The 15811-nt window shown below is 68.8% G+C and overlaps 3 protein-coding genes across 3 annotated transcripts; 2 read left to right on the forward strand and 1 right to left on the reverse strand.

Moving 5' to 3' along the window:
• The first annotated feature begins 5911 nt into the window (after positions 1-5911).
• On the forward strand, positions 5912-9372 carry LOC148052796 (uncharacterized). Its single transcript, XM_087778571.1, has 6 exons — positions 5912-5979; positions 7402-7600; positions 8414-8449; positions 8964-9038; positions 9125-9173; positions 9272-9372. Exons 1-6 carry the CDS (start codon positions 5974-5976, stop codon positions 9294-9296), a joined length of 390 nt encoding a protein of 129 aa, XP_087634697.1. The 5' UTR covers positions 5912-5973; the 3' UTR covers positions 9297-9372.
• LOC148052797 (uncharacterized) lies at positions 7611-8378 on the forward strand (the record flags this gene model as incomplete). The annotated part of the gene is made up of 1 exon (XM_087778515.1): positions 7611-8378. A coding segment is annotated over one exon (768 nt), but the record flags the coding sequence as incomplete, so codon positions are not given.
• On the reverse strand, positions 9370-15684 carry LOC148052798 (uncharacterized). Its single transcript, XM_087778570.1, has 7 exons — positions 15658-15684; positions 15444-15561; positions 13471-13584; positions 12143-12199; positions 11067-11189; positions 9544-9657; positions 9370-9460 (listed from the first exon to the last, which is right to left on the reverse strand). Exons 2-7 carry the CDS (start codon positions 15555-15557, stop codon positions 9389-9391), a joined length of 594 nt encoding a protein of 197 aa, XP_087634696.1. The 5' UTR covers positions 15558-15561; positions 15658-15684; the 3' UTR covers positions 9370-9388.
• Between the last annotated feature and the right edge of the window lie 127 nt (positions 15685-15811).

Here is a 15811-nt window from a genome sequence, read left to right on the forward strand (position 1 = left end):
CCAAAATCCCCCCAAATCCCCCCTCTGGGACCCCCAAATCCCCCCTGGGACCCCCCAAATCCGCCCCGGGACCCCCAAACCCCCCCTTGGCACCCCAAAATCCCCCCAAATCCCCCCGGGACCCCCAAATCCCCCCTGGGACCCCCCCCCCAAATCCCCCCGGGACCCCCAAATCCGCCCTGGGACCCCCAAAGCCACCCAGGGACCCCCCAAATCCCCCCCGGGACCCCCAAATCCACGCAGGGACCCCCAAATCCCCCCTGGGACCCCCCCCAAATCCCCCCGGGACCCCCAAATCCGCCCCGGGACCCCCAAAATCCTCCCTTGGCACCCCAGAATCCCCCCAAATCCCCCCTGGGACCCCCCCAAATCCGCCCCGGGACCCCCAAAATCCCCCCTTGGCACCCCAAAATCCCCCCAAATCCCCCCCGGGACCCCCAAATCCCCCCTGGGACCCCCCAAATCCACCCAGGGACCCCCAAATCCCTGCCCAAGCCCCCCCAAATTGTCCCGTCTCCCCCAAATCCCCCCCGGGACCCCCAAATCCCCCTGGCACCCCAAAATCCCCCCTGGGACCACTAAATCCTTCCTTGGCACCCCAAATCCCCCCAGGGACCCCCCAAAATCCCCCCAAGGGACCCCAAAATTCACCCGGGGACCCCTAAATTCCCTCTGGGCCCCCCCAAATCCCCTTCTTGCGCCCCCAAAATCCCCCTGGGACCCCAAAAAACCCCCTGGGACCCCCCAAATCCCCCTGGGACCCCAAAATCCAGCCGGGACCCCCCCAAAGTCCCCTTTTGCACCCCAAAATCCCCCCTGGGACCCCCAAAATCCCCCCAAGGGACCCCAAAATCCCCCCTTTTGCCCCCCAAAATCCCCCTCCACTCCCCCCGACCCCAACTTGGGGGGATCCCCCCGATTTTGGGGTCCCCCCCATTTTCTCCCCTCCCCCCCCCCCAGGTAAGAAGTTCAAGTGCAAAAAGGCGGAGCCCAGGTGAGACCCCCCCCCCCCCAAAATTGGGGACCCCCCCAGCACCCCAATATTGGGGTCCCCCCACCCATGGGACGCCCCCAGACCCCCCCATGGCCAGTCCATATTGGGGACCCCCCCAGCACCCCAATATTGGGGTCCCCCCACCCATGGAACCCCTCCAAGACCCCCCGAAATTGGGGACCCCCCATATTGGGGACCCCCCCCCACCCATGGGACCCCCCAGGACCCCCCATATTGGGGACACCTCCCCCATATTGGGGACCCCCCCACCCATGGGACCCCCCAGGACCCCCCGAAATTGGGGACCCCCCCCAGCACCCCAATATTGGGGTCCCCCCACCCATGGGACGCCCCCAGACCCCCCCATGGCCCCTCCATATTGGGGACACCCCCCCCCAGCACCCCAATATTGGGGTCCCCCCACCCATGGGTCCCCCCCCAGGACCCCCCAAAACCCTGTGACCCCCCCCGAAATTGGGGACCCCCCATATTGGGGACCCCCCCCATATTGGGGACCCCCCACCCATGGGACCCCCCAGGACCCCCCGAAATTGGGGACCCCCCCCAGCACCCCAATATTGGGGTCCCCCCACCCATGGGACGCCCCCAGACCCCCCCATGGCCAGTCCATATTGGGGACCCCCCCCAGCACCCCAATATTGGGGTCCCCCCACCCATGGAACCCCTCCAAGACCCCCCGAAATTGGGGACCCCCCATATTGGGGACCCCCCCCCACCCATGGGACCCCCCAGGACCCCCCATATTGGGGACACCCCCCCCCATATTGGGGACCCCCCCCACCCATGGGACCCCCCCAGGACCCCCCGAAATTGGGGACCCCCCCCCAGCACCCCAATATTGGGGTCCCCCCACCCATGGGACGCCCCCAGACCCCCCCATGGCCCCTCCATATTGTGGACCCCCCCAGCACCCCAATATTGGGGTCTCCCCACCCATGGGACCCCTCCAAGACCCCCCGAAATTGGGGACCCCCCCATATTGGGGACCCCCCCCCACCCATGGGACCCCCCAGGACCCCCCATATTGGGGACACCCCCCCCCATATTGGGGACCCCCCACCCATGGGACCCCCCAGGACCCCCCGAAATTGGGGACCCCCCCCCCAGCACCCCAATATTGGGGTCCCCCCACCCATGGGACGCCCCCAGACCCCCCCATGGCCCCTCCATATTGGGGACACCCCCCCCAGCACCCCAATATTGGGGTCCCCCCACCCATGGGTCCCCCCAGGACCCCCCAAAACCCTGTGACCCCCCGAAATTGGGGACCCCCCATATTGGGGACCCCCCCCATATTGGGGACCCCCCCACCCATGGGACCCCCCAGGACCCCCCGAAATTGGGGACCCCCCCCCAGCACCCCAATATTGGGGTCCCCCCACCCATGGGACGCCCCCAGACCCCCCCATGGCCCCTCCATATTGGGGACACCCCCCCCAGCACCCCAATATTGGGGTCCCCCCACCCATGGGTCCCCCCCCAGGACCCCCCAAAACCCTGTGACCCCCCCCGAAATTGGGGACCCCCCCATATTGGGGACCCCCCCATATTGGGGACCCCCCACCCATGGGACCCCCCAGGACCCCCCGAAATTGGGGACACCCCCCAGCACCCCAATATTGGGGTCCCCCCACCCATGGGACCCCCCCAGGACCCCCCGAAATTGGGGGGACCCCCCCCATATTGGGGACCCTCCCCAAATTTGGGGACCCCCCCTGATCCCCCCCCCCCGCAGCCCCCGGACCCCCGGCAGCCGCCCAAGACCCCCAGTGAGTTGGGGGGGGGGGGGGGGCCCTGGGGGGGATGGGGGTATTGGGGGGCTGGGGGGGGGATTTGGGGGTACGGGGGGGGTGGGGGGTCCCTGGGGGGGGGGAATTTTGGGGTGCGGGGGGGGGATTGGGGGGCTCTGGGGGGCTTTTGGGGTGCGGGGGGGTTGGGGGAGGATTTGGGGGGCAGGGGGGATTTTGGGGGTGCGGGGGGGGGGGATTTGGGGTTTTGGGGGGCTCCCCTGCCCCCCCTTTGACCCCCCCCCTCTTTCCCAGCAGCCCCCGCGGCCACAGCGTAGCCCCGCCCCCTTCGCCGAGAGCCACGCCCCCTCCGCTGCATGCAGCCCCTCCCCCCGCCGCCCCCCCCCCCCCCCCCCCGAGCTGAAGAAAAGGGGGAGGGGGGCAAATTTCGGGGTCCCCCCTCCCCCCACGGAGCCAAGGACCCCCCCAAAATGGGGGGACCCCCCCCCTTAAGGAACCTGAAGAGCAACGGGCCCCCCCCCAAAAAAAGGGGGGAACCCCCCAAAAATGGGGACCCCCCTTAAAATCGGGGACCCCCCCAAAAATCAGGGACCCCCCAAACTTGGGGACCCCCCAAAACGAGGGAGATGGGGGGAGCCCCCCAAATTTGGGCCCCCCCAAAAAATCGCCCCCCCCCAATTAAAGAACCCCCAAAATTGGGGCACCCCCAAAAAATAAAACGGGGGGGGGCGGGAGGGGCCCTGAAGTGGGCGGGGCCTGGGGGGGAGGGGTCCCTGGGGGGGGGGGAGGGGAGGTTTCAGGGGCCCCCCCCACCCGGGTTTGGGGGTTCCCCCCCGCCCCCCCCGCCCCCCCCCCGCCCACGGAAATAAAGGAGCTGTTTCGTACCCGCCGCTGGGGGGCGCTGTTGGGGGGGCGGGGCTTCCGGGAGGGGCGGGGCCACGGGGGCCATGGGGGCTATAGACACCATAGGAGCTATAGGAGCCATGGGGGCCATAGGGGCTATAGGGGCTATAGGGGCCATGGGAGCTATAGGGGCTATAGGGTCTATAGGAGCTATGGGGGCTATAGGGGCCATGGGGGCCATAGGGGCTATAGGAGTTATGGGGGCCATGGGGGCTATAGGAGCTATGGGGGTTATAGGAGCCATGGGGGCTATAGGAGCCATAGGGGCCATGGGGGCTATGGGGGCCATGGGGGCCATGGAGCCATAGGGGCCATGGGGGCCATAGGAGCTATAGGGGCTATAGGGGCCATGGGGGCCATGGGGGCTATAGGAACTATGGGGGCTATAGGGGCCATGGGGGCCATAGGAGCTATGGGGGCCATGGGGGCCATGGGGGCCATAGGAGCTATAGGGGATATAGGGGCCATAGGAGCCATAGGGGCTATAGGGGCCATGGGGGCCATGGGGGCCATAGGAGCTATGGGGGCCATGGGGGCTATAGGGGCCATGGGGGCCATAGGGGCTATAGGGGCCATAGGGGCCATGGGGGCCATGGGGGCCATAGGAGCCATAGGGGCTATAGGGGCCATGGGGGCCATGGGGGCCATAGGAGCTATGGGGGCCATGGGGGCTATAGGGGCCATGGGGGCCATAGGGGCTATAGGAGCCATAGGAGCCATGGGGGCCATAGGAGCCATGGGGGCCATAGGGGCTATAAGGGCCATAGGGGCCATAGGGGCTATAGGGGACCAGGGCTATAGGAGATGCCAGCCTATGGGGCTATAGGGGCAATGGGAGCTACAGGGCCCCACGCAGCTGGGGCTATAAGGGCCCCAGGCGTCCAGCCCTATAGGGCCCCATGCGTGCAGGGCTATAGGGGCCCAGGCGTCCAGCCCTATAAGGGCCCAGGGACCCGGGGCTATAGGGGCCCAGCTTCCAACCCTATAGGGGGGCCAGGGACTCGGGGCTATAGGATTCCAGGCATTGGTCCTATAGGGGCCCCATGCATCGGGGGCTATAGGGGCCAAGGCGTATGGCCCTATAGGGGCCCAGGCATCTGGTGCTATAGGGCCCCATACACAGTCCCCATAGGGCCCCAGGCATCCAGGGCTATAGGGCCCCATGCAGAGCCCCTATAGGCCCCTGCACAGCCCCTATAGGCCCCACACAGCACCTATAGGGCCCCGGGGCTATAGGGCCCCACGCACAGCCCCTATAGGCCCCCCCCCCAGCCCCTATAGGGCCGCGGGGCTATAGGGCCCCATGCACAGACCCTATAGGCCCCCCCCAGCCCCTATAGGGCCCCGGGGCTATAGGGCCCCACGCACATCCCCTATAGGCCCCACACAGCCCCTATAGGGCCCCGGGGCTATAGGGCCCCACGCACATCCCCTATAGGCCCCACACAGCCCCTATAGGGCCGCGGGGCTATAGGGCCCCACGCACATCCCCTATAGGTCCCCCCCAGCCCCTATAGGGCCCTGGGGCTATAGGGCCCCACGCACAGCCCCTATAGGCCCCACACAGCCCCTATAGGGCCCCCCAGCCCCTATAGGGCCCCGGGGCTATAGGGCCCCACGCACAGACCCTATAGGTCCCCCCCAGCCCCTATAGGGCCCCGGGGCTATAGGGCCCCACGCACATCCCCTATAGGCCCCCCCAGCCCCTATAGGGCCCCACGCACATCCCCTATAGGCCCCCCCCAGCCCCTATAGGGCCCCGGGGCTATAGGGCCCCACGCACAGCCCCTATAGGCCCCCCCCAGCCCCTATAGGGCCCCGGGGCTATAGGGCCCCACGCACAGACCCTATAGGCCCCCCCCAGCCCCTATAGGGCCCCGGGGCTATAGGGCCCCACGCACAGCCCCTATAGGCCCCACACAGCACCTATAGGGTCCCGGGGCTATAGGGCCCCACGCACATCCCCTATAGGCCCCACACAGCACCTATAGGGCCCCGGGGCTATAGGGCCCCACGCACATCCCCTATAGGCCCCCCCCAGCCCCTATAGGGCCCCGGGGCTATAGGGCCCCACGCACAGCCCCTATAGGCCCCACACAGCACCTATAGGGCCCTGGGGCTATAGGGCCCCACGCACATCCCCTATAGGCCCCCTCAGCCCCTATAGGGCCCCGGGGCTATAGGGCCCCACGCACATCCCCTATAGGCCCCCCCAGCCCCTATAGGGCCCCGCCCGCGGCGCCTTCAGGATTTCCTGCGGGGTGGAGCCATTTTGGGGCCCCCCCGCGCCCTTCCCCCGCCAGCGCCATGAGGGTAAGCGCCACGCCCGGCCCCTATGGCCCCTATAGCCCCCATAGCCCCCCTACCCCCCATAGCCCCGCACGCCCGCGCCCCCCACGCCCCGACTCCCCCCCCCCCCCCCCCGCCTTGCCCTATAGCCCCGGGGCCGCTATAGGCACCAGGGGCCTCTCCCGGAAGCCAGCGTCCCGTTATAGGCGCCGATGCCCGGGGCCCCTATAGACCCCACGCCCGGGGCCCCTATAGCCCTGGGAGCCTGGGACCCCCCCCTCCCGCACCCCTGCGGCCCCTATAGGGCCAGATGCCTGGGTCCCCCCCGAACGCCTGGGTCCCCTATAGCCCGGACCCCTGCATCCCCTATAGCCCTGGATACCTTGGTCCCCTACAGCCCTGGATGCCTGGGTCCCCTATAGCTCCAGACCTCTGGGTCCCCTATAGGTCCAGATTCCTGGGTCCCCTATAGCCCTGGGTCCCCTATAGCCCCAGCCCTGTGTCCCCTATAGCCGTGTCCCCTATAGCCCCAGACCCCTGGGTCCCCTATAGCTCCAGATTCCTGGGTCCCCTATAGCCCCGGGTCCCCTATAGCCCCAGCACCAGGTCCCCTATAGCCCTGGGTCCCCTATAGCCCCAGCCCCGTGTCCCCTATAGCCCCGGGTCCCCTATAGCCCCAGCACCAGGTCTCCTATAGCCCTGTGTCCCCTATGGCCCCGTGTCCCCTATAGCCCTGGGTCCCCTATAGCCCTGGGTCCCCTATAGCCCGAGCCCTGTGTCCCCTATAGCCCCGGGTCCCCTATAGCCCCAGCACCAGGCCTCCTATAGCCCCGGGTCCCCTATAGCCCTGGGTCCCCTATGGCCCTGTGTCCCCTATAGCCCTGGGTCCCCTATAGCCCCGGGTCCCCTATAGCCCTGGGTTCCCTATAGCCCCAGCCCCGGGTCCCCTATAGCCCTGGGTTCCTGTGTCCCCTATAGCCCCAGCACCAGGTCCCCTATAGCTCCGGATTCCTGGGTCCCCTATAGCTCCGGGTCCCCCATAGCCCTGGGTCCCCTATAGCCCCAGCCCCGGGTCCCCTATAGCCCCGGGTCCCCTATAGCCCCAGCACCAGGCCTCCTATAGCCCCGGGTCCCCTATAGCCCTGGGTCCCCTATGGCCCTGTGTCCCCTATAGCCCTGGGTCCCCTATAGCCCCGGGTCCCCTATAGCCCTGGGTTCCCTATAGCCCCAGCCCCGGGTCCCCTATAGCCCTGGGTTCCTGTGTCCCCTATAGCCCCAGCACCAGGTCCCCTATAGCTCCGGATTCCTGGGTCCCCTATAGCTCCGGGTCCCCCATAGCCCTGGGTCCCCTATAGCCCCAGCCCCAGGTCCCCTATAGCCCTGGGTCCCCTATAGCCCCGTGTCCCCTATAGCCCCGTGTCCCCTATGGCCCCGTGTCCCCTATAGCCCCAGCTCCTGCTGCCCCTTTGGCTCCTGACCTTGACCTCGGCCTCGGCCTCGACCTTGACCTCGACCTTGACCTCGACCTTGACCCCGCCGCCCCCCGGCGGAGGCACCGCCCCCACCCCCGCGTCCCCTATAGCCCCCATAGGGACGGGCAGGGGGGGGCCGGCCTCGCCGCCGCCCACAGGCGCCTCCGGCCCAGGTGAGGAGGTGGGGGGACTGGTTTGTACTGGTTTATACTGGGAGGAGTGGTCTGTATCGGTCTGTACTGGTCCGTACTGGGAGCACTGGTCTGTACTGGCCTATACGGGTCTGTACTGTTCTGTACTGGTCTGTTCTGGCCTATACTGGTGCACACTGGTCTCTACTGGGAGCACTGGTCTGTACCAGCCTATACTGCTCTGTACTGGGAGCATTGGTCTGTACTGGCCTATACTGGTCTACACTGGTCTGTACTGGTCTGTACCAGCCTATACTGGTCTGTACTGGGAGCACTGGTCTGTACCAGCCTATACTGCTCTGTACTGGGAGCGCTGGTCTGTACCAGCCTATACTGGTCTATACCTGTCTGTACTGGTGTATACTGGGAGCACTGGTCTGTACTGGACTGTAAGGACCTATACTGGTCTGTACTGGCCTATACTGGTGTATACTGGGAGCACTGGTCTGTACTGGACTGTAAGGACCTATACTGGTCTGTACTGGTCTATACCGGTGTATACTGGGAGCACCAGTCTGTACTGGACTGTAAGGACCTATACTGGTCTGTACTGGTGTATACTGGTCTGTACTGGTCTATACTGGTGTATACTGGAAGCACTGGTCTGTACTGGTCTGAACTGGTCTGTACTGGTCCATACTGGGAGCTGTGTCCCCCCATGCCCCCGGTGAGTGACCCCGCCCCCACCCCGCAGGCGGGGGCGGGGCCACGCGGGGCGGGGCTCCAACAGGCCCCGCCCCCGGGCCGTGACGGGCGACCCCGCCCCCTTCTCCCCCCCCTCCCCCCCCCCCGCAGGGAATGATGGGAAACAGGAGGACCAGTTCTACTACGGTCAGCCACGCCCCCCCGACAAGCCCCGCCCCTTAAGCCCGCCCTTACCCAAGCCCCGCCCCTTAAGCCCCACCCACGACCCCGCCCCTCCCGCGAGCCCCGCCCCCGTCGCCCGCTCGTCGCGGCCCCGCCCCTTCTACAAACCCCGCCCACGCATCGCTGGCCACGCCCCCTCCCCAAGCCCCGCCCCCACCTTTACTGCCCCGAGGCACTGCCCCCTCCCAACCACGCCCCACCCCCAAACCACGCCCACCCCAAGCCCCGCCCCGCGGCCCCGCCCTGTCACCAAGCCCCGCCCCCTCGTGGCCACGCCCCTCTCTGACCCTGCCCCCTCTGGTCCCTTCCCCCCGCGGCCCCGCCCCTTCAAAGAGCCCCGCCCCCTCGTGGCCCCGCCCCTCGCGCCCCCACCCCTCTGACACCATCCCCGTGCCCCCGCCCCCTCTCACACCCCGCCCCCGGGCCCCCCCCCTCTCTGACCCCGCCCCGCTGACCCCGCCCCCGGCCCCGCCCCCAGACTACCCCTCCCTGCGGCGCTGGGGCCTGGTGGCAGCGGCCGCGCTCTTCGTCACCGGCATCGCCGTCATCGCCTGTGAGTGACGTCACCCGGCCCCGCCCCTCCCCGGCCCCGCCCCCCGGGCCCAGGCCCCGCCCCCACCGCTCCCCTCCCCCCCCCAGGTGGAAAATTCGGGGAGGCCCCGCGCTGCCGCCGCCGGAAGAGGAGGAAGTGAGGGCCCCCACGTGACCCCGCCCCCTCACGTGATCCCGCCCCCTCACGTGACCCCGCCCCCCCTCACGTGACCCTTCTCTCCCCTCCCCATCCAGCGCCTACGACATCGCCCAGCCCTGAGCCGGATTGGACGGGGGCGGGGCCACGCCCCGAAGCCCCGCCCCCCTCCCGCAGCCATTAAACGGCTGTGACGTCACCGAGGGGCGTGTCCTTTATTGAGGGGGCGTGGCCTCTCCCGGCACCGCCCCGGCGGCGGGCAGGGCCGTCTGGTAGATGACGATGGGCTGGGGGAGGGGGAGGGGGCGTGGTCAGCGCGGTGACGTAGCGCCCCCGCCCCGCCCCTCCCCGAGGCCCCGCCCCCACTCACCGCCCCGCCGCGCGCCGCCCCGCCCCTGGCGGCCGCCACCGCCCCCGTCACCGACAGCGCCGCCCCCGCCGCCGCTGACGTCATCAGGAGCGCCTGCGCCCCCAGCACCGCCCCCTGCGGGGGGAGGGGCGGCGAGGGGAGGGGGTGGGGTGGGGTGGGAGGGGGCGGGGCCGACCCACCCACAGCCCCCCCATAGCGCCCCATAGCCCCTCCCTGCCCCATGGCTGCCCCATAGCGCCCCATAGGCCCCTCCCAGCCCCATAGCTGCCCCCAGCCCCCAGCCCCATAGCTGCCCCATAGCCCCCATAGCCCCCCAGCCCCATAGCTGCCCCATAGGCCCCTCCCAGCCCCATAGCTGCCCCATAGCTGCCCCATAGCCCCCACAGCCCACCAGCCCCATAGCTGCCCCATAGCCCCCATAGCTGCCCCATAGCCCCCACAGCCCACCAGCCCCATAGCTGCCCCATAGCCCCCATAGCTGCCCCATAGCCCCCCCAGCCCCCAGCCCCATAGCTGCCCCATAGCCCCCATAGCCCCCCAGCCCCATAGCTGCCCCATAGCCCCCATAGCCGCCCCCGCCCCATAGCCCCCCTAGCCCCCATAGTGCCCCATAGGCCCCTCCCCGCCCCATAGCTCCCCTAGCGCCCCCTAGCCCCCCATAGCTGCCCCGTAGGCCCCTCCCTGCCCCATGGCTGCCCCATAGCGCCCCATAGGCCCCTCCCAGCCCCATAGCCCCCCCCAGCCCCCCAGCCCCATAGCTGCCCCATACCCACCAAACCCCCCCCCGCCCCATACCCCCCATAACCCCCATAGTGCCCCATAGGCCCCTCCCAGCCCCATAGCTCCCGTAGCGCCCCATAGCCCCCCATAGCTGCCCCATAGGCCCCTCCCAGCCCCATAGCTGCCCCATAGCTGCCCCATAGCCCCCACAGCCCACCAGCCCCATAGCTGCCCCATAGCCCCCATAGCTGCCCCATAGCCCCCCCAGCCCCCCCGCCCCCCAGCTGCCCCATAGCCCCCATAGCCCCCCAGCCCCAAACCTCCCCCATGCCCCCCATAGCTCCCCCATAGCCCCCATAGCCCCCCAGCCCCATAGCTGCCCCATAGGCCCCTCCCAGCCCCATAGCTGCCCCATAGCTGCCCCATAGCCCCCCCAGCCCCCCAGCCCCATAGCTGCCCCATACCCCCCATAGCCGCCCCCGCCCCATAGCCCCCATAGCCCCCATAGTGCCCCATAGGCCCCTCCCAGCCCCATAGCTCCCGTAGCGCCCCATAGCCCCCCATAGCTGCCCCATAGGCCCCTCCCAGCCCCATAGCTGCCCCATAGCCCCCATAGCTGCCCCATAGCCCCCACAGCCCACCAGCCCCATAGCTGCCCCATAGCCCCCATAGCTGCCCCATAGCCCCCCCAGCCCCCAGCCCCATAGCTGCCCCATAGCCCCCATAGCTGCCCCCTAGCCCCCATAGCCCCCCAGCCCCATAGCTGCCCCATAGCCCCCATAGCTGCCCCATAGCCCCCGTACCTCGGCGGCCGGCCCCATGCGGTGACATGTGGGGCAGCCGTGGGGCAGGAGCAGCCCCTGCAGCGCCAGCTCCAGGAAGGAGAAGATGGCGCCCAGCACCCCCAGCGCCAGCCCCGCCCGCGCCTGCGCCGCCGCGTCACCCAGTGTCACCCCGCGTCACCCCACACCACCCCGCACGTCACCCCGTGTCACCCCACATCACCCCACACCACCCCACGTCACCCCGTGTCACCCCCAGTGTCACCCCGCGTCACCCCACCCCACACCACCCCACGTCACCCCACGTGTCACCCCCAGTGTCACCCAGTGTCACCCAGTGTCACCCCACACCACCCCGTGTCACCCCACACCACCCCACGTCACCCCACGTGTCACCCCCAGTGTCACCCAGTGTCACCCCCAGTGTCACCCCGCGTCACCCCACACCACCCCACGTCACCCCCAATGTCACCCCGCGTCACCCTGTGTCACCCCCCTGTCACCCCACATCACCCCACATCTCCCCTCCATGTCACCCCGTGTCACCCCACATCACCCCGCGTCACCCCCAATGTCAACCCCACATCACCCCTCCATGTCACCCCATCGCCCCATGTGTCACCCAATGTCACCCCACGTCACCCCCATCACCCCACATCTCCCCTCCGTGTCACCCCGTCACCCTGCGTCACCCCACGTGTCACCCTGCGTCACCCCCGTCACCCAGTGGCACCCCCACGTCACCCCCGTGTCACCCCCACGTCACCCCATGTCACCCCGTGTCACCCCCCCGTGTCACCCAATGTCACCCCACATCACCTCAGTGTCACCCCACATCACCCCGTGTCACCCCCGTGTCACCCCCTTGTCATTCCCATGTCACCCTTTGTCACCCCCGTCACCCCGTGTCCCCCCCAATGTCACCCAATGTCACCCCACATCACCCCCCTGTCACCCTGTGTCACCCAATGTCACCCCCACGTCACCCCGTGTCAACCCCCCAGGTCACCCTTTGTCACCCCCGTCACCCCATGCCACCCCCCGCACGTCACCCCCACGTCACCCCCCGCCCCCCCGGCCCCGCCCCCGCCGCTCACCCGCCCCACCGAGGGGCTCTGCGCCACCGCCACCAGCACGGCCCCCGACACCATCAGCTGGGGGGCTGCGGTCACCGGCTGCCCCATAACCCCGCCCCATAACCCCGCCCCATAACCCCGCCCCATAACCCCCCGCCCCATAACCCCGCCCCATACCCCCGCCCCATAACCCCGCCCCATACCCCCGCCCCATACCCCCGCCCCATAACCCCCCGCCCCATAACCCCCCGCACCATAACCCCGCACCATAACCCCTGCCCCACAACCCCCCGCCCCATAACCACCCCCTGCCCCGTAACTGCCCCATAACCCCCCGCCCCATAACCACCCCCTGCCCCATAACCCCCTGCCCCACAACCACCCCCTGCCCCATAACTGCCCCATAACCCCTGCCCCATAACCCCCTGCCCCATAACCACCCCCTGCCCCATAACCCCCCGCCCCGTAACCACCCCCCTGCCCCATAACCACCCCCTGCCCCATAACCCCCTGCCCCATAACCACCCCTGCCCCATAACCACCCCCCTGCCCCATAACCCCCCTGCCCCATAACCCCCTGCCCCATAACCACCCCCCTGCCCCATAACCCCCCTGCCCCATAACCCCCTGCCCCATAACCACCCCTGCCCCGTAACTGCCCCATAACCCCCCTGCCCCACAACCACCCCCTGCCCCATACCTGCCCCATAACCCCCCTGCCCCATAACCACCCCCCTGCCCCATAACCCCCTGCCCCATACCTGCCCCATAACCACCCCCCTGCCCCATAACCCCCCGCCCCATAACCACCCCCCGCCCCATAACCCCCTGCCCCATAACCACCCCTGCCCCATAACCACCCCCTGCCCCATAACCCCCTGCCCCATAACCACCCCTGCCCCATAACCACCCCCCTGCCCCATAACCCCCCTGCCCCATAACCCCCTGCCCCATAACCACCCCTGCCCCGTAACTGCCCCATAACCCCCCTGCCCCACAACCACCCCCTGCCCCATACCTGCCCCATAACCCCCCTGCCCCATAACCACCCCCCTGCCCCATAACCCCCCTGCCCCATAACCCCCTGCCCCATAACCACCCCCCTGCCCCATAACCCCCCTGCCCCATAACCACCCCTGCCCCATACCTGCCCCATAACCACCCCCCTGCCCCATAACCCCCCTGCCCCATAACCCCCCCGCCCCATAACCACCCCCTGCCCCATAACCACCCCCCTGCCCCATAACCCCCCGCCCCATAACCACCCCCCGCCCCATACCCGCCCCATACCCGCCCCATAACCCCCCGCCCCATAACCCCCCGCCCCCCAAGCGCCCCTCCCCCCTCACCATGGCGCCGGCGCCCAGGGGGGCCCCGAGCTGGGCCCCCAGCGGCTCCCCCAGCGCCAGCAGCAGGGCCCCGCCCAGCGCCACCTGCAGCGCCCCCAGCAGCGCCTGCGTCACCTGGGGGCGGGGCCGCGTCGGGGCGGGGCCGAGCAACGCCCCTCCCCCCATCCCCCTACTCCCCCCTTACTCCTCCCCTACTCCCCCCCTACTCCCTCCCCACTCCCCACTTACTCCCCCCTACTCCTCCCTTACTCCCCCTTTACTCCTCCCCTACTCCCCCATTAGTGCCCCCTTACTCCCCCCCTACTCCTCCCTTACTCCTCCCCTTCTCCCCCTTATTCCCCCCTTACTCCTCCTCTACTCCCCCTACTCCTCCCCTACTCCTCCTCTACTTCCCCCTTACTCCCCCCTACTCCCCCTACTCCTCCCCTTCTCCCCCTACTCCCCTTACTCCTCCCCTTCTCCCCCTTACTCCTCCCCTACTCCTCCTCTTCTTCCCCCTTACTCCCCCTACTCCCCCTACTCCCCCCCTACTCCTCCTCTTCTTCCCCCTTACTCCTCCCCTACTCCTCCCCTACTCCCCGCTTGCTCCCCTCCTACTCCCTCCCCACTCACTCCCTTACTCCCCCCTTACTCCCCTTTACTCCTCCCCTACTCTCCCCCTACTCCCCCCTTACTCCCCCTTACTCCTCCCCTACTCCTCCCCTACTCCCCTCTTATTACCCTCTTACTCCCCCCACTCACCCCCTTACTCCCCCTTACTTCTCCCCTACTCCCCTCTACTCCCCCCTACTCCTCCCCTTCTCCCCACTTATTCCCCCCTTACTCCCCCTACTCCCTCTACACCTCCCTTACTACTCCGCTACTCCCCCCCTTACTCCCCCATTAGTGCCCCCTTACTCCCCTCCTACTCCTTCCCCACTCCCCCTCTTACTCCCGCCCTACTCCCCCTTACTTCTCCCCTACTCCCCCCTACTCTCCCCTTACTCCTCACTTACTACTCCCATACTCCCTCTTACTCCCTCCTTACTCCCCCTACTCCTCCCCTACTCCCCCTACTCCTCCCCTACTCTCCCCTTACTCCTCCCTTACTACTCCCCTATTCCTCCCCTACTCCCCCTTTACTCCCCCTACTGACCCCCTACTCCTCCCCTACTCACCCCCTACTCACCCCACACCCCTCCTCACCCCTCACTCCTACTCACCCCCCCCACCCCCTACTCCCCCCTTACTCCCTCCCTACTCACCCCACACCCCTCCTCACCCCCTCCTCACCCCCTACTCCTCCCCTACTCACCCCCTACTCCCCCCTTACTCCCCCCTACTCCCCCCACACCCCTACTCATGCCCTACTCCCCCTTACTCCTCCCCTACTCACCCCACACCCCTCCTCACCCCCTACTCACCCCCTCCTCCTCCCCTACTCACCCCCTCCTCCTCCCCTACTCACCCCCTACTCCCCCCTTACGCCTCCCCTACTCACCCCACACCCCTCCTCACCCCCTACTCACCCCCTCCTCCTCCCCTACTCACCCCCTACTCCCCCTTACGCCTCCCCTACTCACCCCCCTCCTCACCCCCTACTCACCCCCTCCTCCTCCCCTACTCACCCCACACCCCTACTGACCCCCTACTCCTCCCCTACTCACCCCCTACTCACCCCACACCCCTACTCACCCCCTCCTCACCCCCTACTCCTTCCCTACTCACCCCCTACTCCCCCCTTACTCCCTCCCTACTCACCCCACACCCCTCCTCACCCCCTACTCCTACTCACCCCCCCCCCTCACCCCGTACTCCCCCCTTACTCCCTCCCTACTCACCCCACACCCCTACTCACCCCCTACTCTCCCCTTACTCCTACTCACCCCCCTTCCGCTCCCCCCCCACCCCCCCCCCACTCCCCCCCCCCTCCCTCCCCCCTCCCCCCCCGCGGTGGGGGAGGGGCGCCTACTCCCCGGTTACTCCTCACTTACTCCCAGGGCGAGGGGCTCCCCCCACGCCCGCCGGCTCCGGGCCTCGGCGGGGGGAGGGGCCCCGGGCTGGGACCCCCCCGGGACGATGCGGGTCAGCAGCACCACCCCCTCCATCGCCCTGGGGGGGGAGGGGGGGGGGAGGGGTCACCCGCGCGCCTGCGACCCCCTCCCCCACCCCCCCCCGCTTCCCAGTCCTCCCAGTCCTCCCAGTTACCTCCTCGCCGCCGCCGGCCTTACCCGCCCGCAGCCGCGGACCTTTGACCTTGAACCCCCCCCCCCCCCCCCCCCCCGCCCCAAAACCCCTCCCCCCCCCCCAAACCCCTCCCCCCCCCCCGGCACCCGGCCAGCCCCTCCCCCACCCCCAGGCC

This window comes from Nipponia nippon, unplaced genomic scaffold (genome assembly GCF_047370975.1).
Source record: "Nipponia nippon isolate SJK-2023a ecotype South Korea unplaced genomic scaffold, ASM4737097v1 scaffold_44, whole genome shotgun sequence".
NCBI classification, from domain to species: Eukaryota; Metazoa; Chordata; class Aves; order Pelecaniformes; family Threskiornithidae; genus Nipponia; species Nipponia nippon.

Excerpts from the sequence above, each read along its gene's own strand:
- LOC148052798 (XM_087778570.1), bottom strand. The coding sequence starts at position 15,557 with ATGGAGGGGGTGGTGCTGCTGACCCGCATCGTCCCGGGGGGGTCCCAG. Across the intron at positions 13,585-15,443 it reads GGGAGCCCCTCGCCCTGGGA|GTGACGCAGGCGCTGCTGGG; the intron begins GTAAGTGAGGAG and ends CCCCGCCCCCAG. Across the intron at positions 12,200-13,470 it reads CCCTGGGCGCCGGCGCCATG|CTGATGGTGTCGGGGGCCGT; the intron begins GTGAGGGGGGAG and ends GCAGCCCCCCAG.
- LOC148052796 (XM_087778571.1), top strand. Across the intron at positions 7,601-8,413 it reads CACAGGCGCCTCCGGCCCAG|GGAATGATGGGAAACAGGAG; the intron begins GTGAGGAGGTGG and ends CCCCCCCCGCAG. Across the intron at positions 8,450-8,963 it reads GGAGGACCAGTTCTACTACG|ACTACCCCTCCCTGCGGCGC; the intron begins GTCAGCCACGCC and ends CCCCGCCCCCAG.